Source organism: Acipenser ruthenus, chromosome 4 (genome assembly GCF_902713425.1).
Source record: "Acipenser ruthenus chromosome 4, fAciRut3.2 maternal haplotype, whole genome shotgun sequence".
Taxonomy (NCBI): domain Eukaryota; kingdom Metazoa; phylum Chordata; class Actinopteri; order Acipenseriformes; family Acipenseridae; genus Acipenser; species Acipenser ruthenus.
The window spans coordinates 29,200,834-29,212,338 of record NC_081192.1 but is presented as its reverse complement, the minus strand read 5'-3'; the positions used below and the strand labels follow the sequence as shown (position 1 = coordinate 29,212,338).

The 11,505-nt window shown below is 35.8% G+C and overlaps 1 protein-coding gene across 1 annotated transcript; it reads left to right on the top strand.

The window, feature by feature from the left end:
* The first annotated feature begins 209 nt into the window (after window positions 1-209).
* LOC117400458 (myosin light chain 4-like) lies at window positions 210-6,382 on the top strand. Its single transcript, XM_034000471.3, has 7 exons — window positions 210-398; window positions 3,815-3,842; window positions 4,670-4,819; window positions 4,915-5,088; window positions 5,503-5,580; window positions 5,900-5,929; window positions 6,029-6,382. Exons 1-6 carry the CDS (start codon window positions 291-293, stop codon window positions 5,926-5,928), a joined length of 567 nt encoding a protein of 188 aa, XP_033856362.1. The 5' UTR covers window positions 210-290; the 3' UTR covers window position 5,929; window positions 6,029-6,382.
* The last annotated feature ends 5,123 nt before the right edge of the window (window positions 6,383-11,505 follow it).

Here is an 11,505-nt window from a genome sequence, read left to right as displayed (position 1 = left end):
TTTTTTATAAGGCAATAGGTCCCAGATATAGCCATATATTAATATCCATGCCCACTTGAATGTTAATTTATGGCGATGCCATAGCTGGTGGTTTATAAATAGCATAACAAATGCTATCTCCTTTTTTAGCATTCCTCTATTGTGAGCAGAGGCATGTGGCACAGTGGGTGTGACACCTGGGGAAAAAGACTGATAAAGGCCCCTGTTTGCTGGGCTTGTCACCCATTGTGTGCTTGGACCGCTGACCTCTCACTTTCACTCTCTCACTCAAAGTACACACCAGGAGCACCATGGCACCAAAGAAGCCTGATCCAAAGAAAGAGGAGCCCAAGCCAGCACCCAAGCCCCCAGAGCCTGAACCACCAAAGGAACCGGAATTCGACCCAAAAAGTGTTGCGGTATGTGAATGCTTGTGGATCCATCTGTTTCTTTATCTGGTGATAAACATGCTTGTTTTTGTATATAGTTTTTATTTATTCTTTGCTGTCTGACCATTTGGCCTGACATAATTTGTGATCACCATTTCTAATTGAAAAAATCCTTAACTTAGTTTTATCTCATAGTTTATAATTGAGTGTTTTAAGTTATGGATACCAATTTAAACAACATTAATAAAATAATAATAATAATAATAATAATAATAATAATAATAATAATAATAATAATAATAATAATAATTACAAACTTTCCACCACATATTTTGACAGAAATACCCAGTATTTGTAAAGCTAATCCTAAACAATGAATTTAAATTTGATTAAATTACCAAGAATAATCAGATTAAAACAAATTTAGGTTTGTTCAAATGAGTATTTCTGAAAATTTGTCACTTATTTAAAATACACATTTTCACATAATCCATGTTAATATACAGTACATTCGTCTTTACCAGTAGTTTTTTCAGAGAATTCATTTAAAATTGAAAAAATATCAATTACAAGCCAATTACTACAATAAACAAAGGACATAACAAAGGCTAAATATGCATCTGATCTGTTTTTTTTCTCCACTGAATTTCCAGCATTTTGTTTTTTCAAAAATTAAAGCTGCCAAATTCTAGATTTGGCTTTTCCTTCTGGAGAAATTTTATTTTCAAATAACCAAACAAATACAATACTGTATCTGACCACTTGATAGTGATCTAATAAAAAATAAAAATAAAAGAATACTCTAATGAGTGTATAGTATGTCTAAATACTGCCACCTTTCAACTCTATATTAAAACTGCTTGTATTTCCCACCAGATGTGAGACCTTACATCAATACATAAAACAAAAATGCAATGGTTCGGTCAGTAATAGATTTGGGTTTATAAGTTTAAGGGCCTTAAACTATAGACCCCAATGTTTAAAAAGTAGAAAATACATAACTCAGAATATATACAAATTCCTACTCTGGCGGGAACACAGACATTTGTAAATCTGTCTCTTATGGTATATGTTACCATGTTTGAATAAACGAATGTAGAGTAGAGCAATCTAGTAAATTCATGGAATTTATACTGGCAACCAAATGAGTTTCCATTTTATAGTAAAGCTGAACAAATACTCACCATTTGATCTTGAAAACAAACCACATCAGACAGTCTGAAAGAAATTCAAGAAATATGTTGAGGTTTTCCAAACAGTCGTTTTACCCTCCATCTGTTCCAACCAACTGGTTTATTTAATTTTGGGAATAGGCAAAATTATTTAATACAGTACTAAATCACCATTAAAATATAATGTAGCTTTTTGTGTCCACTTTACATAAAGTGTCTCTAAGTACACTGTAGTATTATAGTAATTTCATGTGTTGTTGTGTAGTTACAGTGTAATAACACATGTCTTTTACCATTATATAGCCACTCATACAAAGACAGTGTAAATACTATATAGTTAGAGAGACACTTTATGTAAAGTGTTTTTTTTTTTTTGGATAGCATATTCCACATTTCTTAAAGCACTACTTTGTCTCAAAGTTGTTTTAAATGATGAAAAAAAATAAAGCATGACTCTATTATACTTATAAGATGGTATTCCTCTTGACAACAAAGAAACTAAGATTCAGCAGAGTATGTGGTATACAGTTAATAATACCTGTCCTCTATAGTGGACCCCTGTATTTTATATTAAATGTAGCAGTGTTAACATAGGGGTCTATAAATTGCCCTTGAGCAAAAATGCCAATGTGATTAATGCACCATTAAAAGTTCAACACTGTTTAAATATAAACTAGGCCTCTATGTCAATTCAACATTCTATATGCTATGCAAATTTGATAAGCTCCAAGATCAGGCAACATCAAAACAGATTATAAATATATTGGAAAATCAAACCATAGATGACAGTTGTAAATAGTCATTGACACGACCACTTAACACTGACGATGGTTAGAGTGCATGGATTTAGCAGTATGCACCTACAATTGTAGGCATGTAAGGGTGTTGCTGCAGCTGCTGTGAGTAAATCAAAAAGGACATATCACTAATACGGCTAGACAAACAAGTGCCTTTGTTTGAAGACTGTCATCAATCAGTCGTCGAATTACACTCTCTGTTTTACTACAGTATGGAAATAGAAAGTCTTTATTGAAGCAGTAATTTTTATCCCAATTTAGTCTAAATAGCAGTCCCTCCTGTACTGTACTATACTTTATTTTGAGCAGTCGAAGGAACATATATATATATATATATATATATATATATATATATATATATATATATATATAGTTTTTAAATCTTTTGATCTTCATGAAATGTTACAATGCATTTATTTAAAAGCTAAGGCTATTCTCCCCCTCCTCCCCACTGCTATGCATCAATATTGTTTCACATAAGACAAGAAGAATAAATTATGGAAAGAGACTGGTTTTAAGAGCCAAAGCCCATTATATTTTTTTTGTATTTTTTTTATTTAGACTGCCTAATTATTTTACCCCATATTCTCCCAAGATATTTTTTTTCCCTCACTGCAGCAAATTCCTACACAGCTAAGGAGAACTATAGGTTCAGTGGGTGTCCTCCCACCCCACGACCAAGCCAGTTTCCTCTTTTACACCCAGAAAGTTGAGAGCGGATGTCAACGAGCTCCCGGCCTCTGGAGGGCAAAGGCCAGCCCTGTAGGTGTCACTCACTAGACACCTGGCCGGTACGGTCCACTGAAGCGTGATGAGGAGAAACAGGCCCTGCCAATTCTGCCTCCCTAACCTGCAAGAGTGCGAGCCAATGCGACGCTGCCTCCCACCAGAGACTTCGCACAGCCAGGACGCGAACCTGCGCTCCCCTGACTGCATGACACACCCTGCACTCGCCGTGTCTTTACAATGTGATACTCAGGGATCCACTCAGGGACCCCACTAAATTTTAATGAAGTATATACAACAAAAAAACATACACTGGGAGCCTGCAAAGCACACAATTTATTCACGACAATGCACACCCTGTTTTGGCATATTGCGGAATTATAATCTTGGTAGTTAATTGTTAGGTGTAGGTGTTTAAATCAGGTATATCAGATCAAAGTATCTTCTATTTCTCATAACCCATTCAACAAGGTAATACCAGATGCCCTACTAATAAACTAGATATGGGAGTCTGTGTATGGATGAAAGCTTTGGAATATCATAGAACATTTAATGTTAGTTGTTCACTGCACTGCACATGCAACCTGTTGTACAAGATAAAGGAGAATAACATAGGTGTTAAATATTCTTAAGTTATATTAAGTTTCACTATGTTTCGCAGCCCACAAATATTATAGGTGTGCATGTATACACACAGTTTCCCTCACCAGTTAGGAGAACAAACTTTTGTTTATATGCTTTTGTTTTCCAGATTGAATTCACGGGTGAACAAATCGAAGGTGAGTATTTTTTTTTAAACTGATCCTTAGACATATCTGCTTGATTATTTATCTGAAAGATTAACCAAAACCAAAAGCATTGTTGTGATTTTAAACTATTGAGACTTGTGATCAGAGGACCCTTAGAACTTCAGTTCTTCACGTGTATATGTTGAATGCTGTGTCTTGTTTCAAACTGGTAGTAGTGTTTTTGTCACTCAACATATTTGCATAACAAAACCTAGCATAACTGGTGACGTGACAGCCGTGGACTGCATGAAATTATTTTTATGGCATGCAGACCAGATTGTTTTTTACAGCATATTATATTTCTACTGCCACCACATTTGTCAACCAATTGGTGCCCAACTTAGTAGAAATGCAGCAGAAGGCAACATGTTTTACGGATGAGCTAAATCCATTAAATAAAAAAGTCTTATGTTAATAATATAGCAGTGCTGACTAATATTATGAATACTTTTATTATAAACTAAAACAAATCCTCTTTAAATGCAATGTCCATGCAAACTAACAATTTAAGGTGATTTTGTGAGTTTGATTGGTTAATCTGGTCAACAGTTTTCCAAGGCACCATTACATTATTATTATTATTATTATTATTATTATTATTATTATTATTATTATTATTATTATTTCTTACCAGACGCCCTTATCCAGCACGACTTACAGTCTCAGGTTATACATTTCTGGTTTAATAATTACTGTACAGTATTATGTGTCATTATAGTTTATTATGATTTCTCACGCCATTTACATCTAAACATTTTTGTTGTATACATAAGGTGAACCAAAATAGAATAAAAATGCACCTTTTCTTCTCCCATTAGATTTTAAGGAGGCATTTTCCCTGTTCGACAGAACTCCCAACTGTGACATGAAAATCACATATGCTCAGTGTGGCGATATCATGCGTGCTCTTGGTCAGAACCCAACCAATGCTGAGGTCCATAAAGTCCTGGGCAGGCCAAAAGCAGAGGGTAGGTAGACACCTTTAATTATTTCCTCATGTTTATTGACCTTGTGTACAACTGATCTGTCTCTGCTGTATGAAATTAATTTCTTGTTTTTTCAGAAATGAATGTCAAGATGTTAGATTTCGAGACCTTCCTTCCCATGCACCAACACATCTGCAAATTGAAGAGCCAAGGAACCTTTGAGGATTTTGTTGAGGGTCTAAGGGTGTTTGACAAGGAAGGAAACGGAACAGTCATGGGGGCTGAGCTTCGCCATGTATTGGCCACACTGGGTAAGGACCATGGAGAGCACATTTTTTTAAACATATTAGGTTGTGCAAGGTGAGGTTCCATTCTAGAGTAGCATTGGCTAGAACCATATTTTTAATGAATATGATTTATTTACTTCACACTTTCTATTACCCCCTCCTCACATTTGGTTACATAAGCCACATATGGTCATTATATATTCACTTTTTATAAAGTTCAGATATTGCATAAACTAATTACCAAATACACAACCAATTCCAATCACTGCAATAACGCACCTACAAAGCATTTTCCTCCCCTGAAATGTGGGGTCTCCAAAAAGCCTAAACCCTCACGGTTCTTATATATGATAAGAGAAAGTGAAACTGTTAAGCTTCAATATAGAATATGTTTCCGTTAGGGATTGTACATTTTTAATAAAGATTGTTCCGACACAGGTGAGAAAATGACAGAAAATGAGGTTGAGCAGCTCATGGCTGGGCACGAAGATGCCAATGGATGCATTAATTATGAGGGTATGTTACATGAGGGTCATGCGAATCACATACTTGTTTTCAAATATATACAATTTAAGTATATTGTCTAATATTCATATTTCCTTCACTAAACGTCTAATTCATTGTAACTCCTAGATAACATTTCTGCTAAATAAAGCTGTAATAGAAATGTAAACTCTATGAATTTTATATGAGTATATCCTTTTAACTGACAGGGTAAGGTGATCATTGGTGAAGTAATCTAAGAAAAATTAGGTTTTAAGATGCTGTTTATTTAATAGAAACAATATACACACACTGTATGAAGAAATAACTGATCTTTTGTTCTTTTTTCCAGCTTTTATCAAACATATCATGGCTGGTTAAGGTAATGGTAATTTAGTTAGCTAGTTAAGGTAATTACATTTTTTGTATGCATTAACTTTGTGGAGTCTGTGTATTTCCTCATATATTTCTTTATTTTCAGAAATCAAGACATCTGCAGGCTCCATTTGAGTTTTTAAACCCTGAGAATGTCTATACAATTAATTTGAAACTGGGATAGTCTGTTTCCTTTTGTGGTTTTTATGATGATTTTGTTCCCAGACATTGTTTCCTTATGAAGAAAAGTGAACAATGAAAACTACGCTTCTCTGAAAAGAAGACACATCATATACCGGAAACTGAAGATGTTTTAGAAATCAGTTTGTATTTTAGATAACCCTTCTGTTGTAAAACAAGACAGCCCAAAAACTGTATTACATTGCTTTCTTTCAATATATTCTTGGACATTTTCCAATGATAAATTAAAGCTCTTCATACTGATGCGCACTAAGCAAAAGGCTGTGTATTTATTATATAAATGAATGAATATCAATTACTTGGTTTATTAAATGCAAATATTAGACAGAATGCAATTATGTTCATTTCTAGTTTGTCGTCTCCATACATATTTCAACACAAGGAACACTAAGTAACTGTGTATAATTGCAATGGTGACAATATATGGTGTACAGTTCTGTAAACTGACTTAATTGTAGTCGGAACAATGCTATCTTAATGAAATACTTGCTGCTAGAAATTGTAGAAACCAAACTCATTTCAGATTGTGTAAGTATTTAAGTCTTGTCGCTGTATTTTTATTCAAATTGATATTATTTTTTTTTCAAAACTAGACAAGGAATGGTAAAATTGCAATCAGTATTCCGAATGAATCATTAAACTGAGAAGGGTCTGGTGCCAACTGGTTCAGATTAGAGATAGTATAAAGGTACAGCTTTCCACACAGTGGTCGGATGTAGAGTACCCTTTTTTGCAGTTGTCGCAGGGGTCTTTAATGACCAAACGACGCCTACCTCCACACGATAAAGACTGGAAGAAAAAACAAGTACACACCAGTTTGTGGAAAAAAGGTGAAAACTAAACTATATTTACAGGTAGCTCCACGGTGCATCACCACACAACAGACAGTCCCTTGTTCAGTACTTTATATTAGCATGTAGAAACCAACAGCTCAAGGCACTAAACTATCTCTCTCAGGAAGCCATATTGCCGTCCTTTTATCAGCACCAACCCCACCCACAGGTAAGTTACCTTTAATCAGTTAAAAGGGGTACTGTCCCAATAGAAAGTTCTATAAACTCGCCCCATTATCATGACCCATAAATCTGTTACACGTACATCAAAATAAATCAATTAATTAACCCCCCACAATTTAAACATATACCCAACATTTAATATGGCCGATATAAATAATGAGACCAGCTCCCAGATAAATGGCGCAATACTAATATTCACCACTAGAGGTCCCTACTGCTACTACAGTCAGCACTCACTATCCGACTCTATAAAATTTTGACTTCAGTGACGGTTAAACGCGTGTGACACATATCTGATTATTTCATTTTGGCCTGTTCCAACCCTTTACCTGTTTTTCAGGGAACACAAAAAATATACAATATCAAAAATACATAGCTGAAAAGGACTGTTTTAAAAATAAGTAAGCTTTCATTTAGATGTACTGTATTGGTTTTGTTGGTACAGTACTATATTTAACAGAAGCTGTATTTTAATTCAGAATAATAGGAATCTCAAAATATCACTTCCCAAAAGAGACGACACCTGAACTGTAATACAGTCCATACTTTTAAATCCGGTACGTATTGTAGCAGTATGTAAAATTCCCCATTAACAACCCAACAGCAAAATGAAATCAAAATGTTACCCATACACAGAACTGTGTAAAACATAAAAGGCAATGCAATGTAGCAAAAGATACAGTTTCCAGAATTAACAGTATCCAAAGTCAGTATTCAAAATGGCAGAATACAGTGCTCGATAAGGCCCCAATGTCACCGTTCACTTGCAAATGAAAATGCACAAAAGCAACTAAAGATCACAAATTAAAAAAAATAAACAGATACAAATAAAAAATCATAGTATCTAAAACTGTTTAACTCTTAACTGTTTTACATTACCGTAGCTTGTCTCGTTCACTTTGTTTTTGAAAAATGCAGCAACATTTTTTTGCTGCATTTTCGTCAGGTGAAATTGGAGGAAGCGCTGTGTAACGTCACAATATAAACAGACTAATTTGGCATGCGAGAAAAAAAACAAAACCCTGGGCTGTGACGGATAATGAAATAAATTGTAACATTGAAAAGATGGGCTTTGTATCAGAAAACTGGTGACAGAGTCTGAAATTGCGTGTGGCGGGTAAACACACACACACATTATATATACAGACATGCTCAAATTTGTCGGTACCCCTCCACAAAAAACGAAGAATGCACAATTTTCTCTGAAATAACTTGAAACTGACAAAAGTAATTGGCATCCACCATTGTTTATTCCATATTTAATAGAAATCAGACTTTGCTTTTGATTTTTTATTCAACATAATATTGTAAATAAGAAAACAAATGAAAATGGCATGGACAAAAATGATGGGACCGCTAACCTAATATTTTGTTGCACAACCTTTAGAGGCAATCACTGCAATCAAATGTTTTCTGTAGCTCTCAATGAGACTTCTGCACCTGTTAACAGGTAGTTTGGCCCACTCTTCCTGAGCAAACTGCTCCAGCTGTCTCTGGTTTGATGGGTGCCTTCTCCAGACTGCAAGTTTCAGCTCTTTCCATAGATGTTCGATAGGATTCAGATCAGGACTCATAGAAGGCCACTTCAGAATAGTCCAATGTTTTGTTCTTATCCATCCTTGGGTGCTTTTAGCTGTGTGTTTTTGCATTATCCTGTTGGAGGACCCATGACCTGTGACTGAGACAGAGCTTTCTGACACTGGGCAGTACGTTTCGCTCCAGAATACCTTGATAGTCTTGAGATTTCATTGTGCCCTGCACAGATTCAAGGCACCCTGTGCCAGGCGTAGCAAAGCAGCCCCAAAACATAACCGAGCCTCCTCCATGTTTCACTGTAGGTATGGTGTTCTTTTCTTTGAAAGCTTCATTTTTTCATCTGAGAACATAGAGCTGATGTGACTTGCCAAAAAGCTCCAGTTTTGACTCTCCCAGAAGGATTGTGGCTTGTCAATATGCATTTGAGCAAATTCCAGTCTGGCTTTTTTATGTTTTCCTCCTGGGTCTTCTTCCATGGAGCCCACTTTCGCTCAAAAAGCGACGGATTGTGTAAGTATTTAAGTCTTGTCGCTGTATTTTTATTCAAATTGATATTATTTTTTTTTCAAAACTAGACAAGGAATGGTAAAATTGCAATCAGTATTCCGAATGAATCATTAAACTGAGAAGGGTCTGGTGCCAACTGGTTCAGATTAGAGATAGTATAAAGGTACAGCTTTCCACACAGTGGTCGGATGTAGAGTACCCTTTTTTGCAGTTGTCGCAGGGGTCTTTAATGACCAAACGACGCCTACCTCCACACGATAAAGACTGGAGGAAAAAACAAGTACACACCAGTTTGTGGAAAAAAGGTGAAAACTAAACTATATTTACAGGTAGCTCCACGGTGCATCACCACACAACAGACAGTCCCTTGTTCAGTACTTTATATTAGCATGTAGAAACCAACAGCTCAAGGCACTAAACTATCTCTCTCAGGAAGCCATATTGCCGTCCTTTTATCAGCACCAACCCCACCCACAGGTAAGTTACCTTTAATCAGTTAAAAGGGGTACTGTCCCAATAGAAAGTTCTATAAACTCGCCCCATTATCATGACCCATAAATCTGTTACACGTACATCAAAATAAATCAATTAATTAACCCCCCACAATTTAAACATATACCCAACATTTAATATGGCCGATATAAATAATGAGACCAGCTCCCAGATAAATGGTGCAATACTAATATTCACCACTAGAGGTCCCTACTGCTACTACAGTCAGCACTCACTATCCGACTCTATAAAATTTTGACTTCAGTGACGGTTAAACGCGTGTGACACATATCTGATTATTTCATTTTGGCCTGTTCCAACCCTTTACCTGTTTTTCAGGGAACACAAAAAATATACAATATCAAAAATACATAGCTGAAAAGGACTGTTTTAAAAATAAGTAAGCTTTCATTTAGATGTACTGTATTGGTTTTGTTGGTACAGTACTATATTTAACAGAAGCTGTATTTTAATTCAGAATAATAGGAATCTCAAAATATCACTTCCCAAAAGAGACGACACCTGAACTGTAATACAGTCCATACTTTTAAATCCGGTACGTATTGTAGCAGTATGTAAAATTCCCCATTAACAACCCAACAGCAAAATGAAATCAAAATGTTACCCATACACAGAACTGTGTAAAACATAAAAGGCAATGCAATGTAGCAAAAGATACAGTTTCCAGAATTAACAGTATCCAAAGTCAGTATTCAAAATGGCAGAATACAGTGCTCGATAAGGCCCCAATGTCACCGTTCACTTGCAAATGAAAATGCACAAAAGCAACTAAAGATCACAAATTAAAAAAAATAAACAGATACAAATAAAAAATCATAGTATCTAAAACTGTTTAACTCTTAACTGTTTTACATTACCGTAGCTTGTCTCGTTCACTTTGTTTTTGAAAAATGCAGCAACATTTTTTTGCTGCATTTTCGTCAGGTGAAATTGGAGGAAGCGCTGTGTAACGTCACAATATAAACAGACTAATTTGGCATGCGAGAAAAAAAACAAAACCCTGGGCTGTGACGGATAATGAAATAAATTGTAACATTGAAAAGATGGGCTTTGTATCAGAAAACTGGTGACAGAGTCTGAAATTGCGTGTGGCGGGTAAACACACACACACATTATATATACAGACATGCTCAAATTTGTCGGTACCCCTCCACAAAAAACGAAGAATGCACAATTTTCTCTGAAATAACTTGAAACTGACAAAAGTAATTGGCATCCACCATTGTTTATTCCATATTTAATAGAAATCAGACTTTGCTTTTGATTTTTTATTCAACATAATATTGTAAATAAGAAAACAAATGAAAATGGCATGGACAAAAATGATGGGACCGCTAACCTAATATTTTGTTGCACAACCTTTAGAGGCAATCACTGCAATCAAATGTTTTCTGTAGCTCTCAATGAGACTTCTGCACCTGTTAACAGGTAGTTTGGCCCACTCTTCCTGAGCAAACTGCTCCAGCTGTCTCTGGTTTGATGGGTGCCTTCTCCAGACTGCAAGTTTCAGCTCTTTCCATAGATGTTCGATAGGATTCAGATCAGGACTCATAGAAGGCCACTTCAGAATAGTCCAATGTTTTGTTCTTATCCATCCTTGGGTGCTTTTAGCTGTGTGTTTTTGCATTATCCTGTTGGAGGACCCATGACCTGTGACTGAGACAGAGCTTTCTGACACTGGGCAGTACGTTTCGCTCCAGAATACCTTGATAGTCTTGAGATTTCATTGTGCCCTGCACAGATTCAAGGCACCCTGTGCCAGGCGTAGCAAAGCAGCCCCAAAACATAACCGAGCCTCCTCCATGTTTCA

Excerpts from the sequence above, each read along its gene's own strand:
- LOC117400458 (XM_034000471.3), top strand. The coding sequence starts at position 291 with ATGGCACCAAAGAAGCCTGATCCAAAGAAAGAGGAGCCCAAGCCAGCA. Across the intron at positions 399-3,814 it reads TCGACCCAAAAAGTGTTGCG|ATTGAATTCACGGGTGAACA; the intron begins GTATGTGAATGC and ends TTTGTTTTCCAG. Across the intron at positions 5,581-5,899 it reads TGGATGCATTAATTATGAGG|CTTTTATCAAACATATCATG; the intron begins GTATGTTACATG and ends TCTTTTTTCCAG.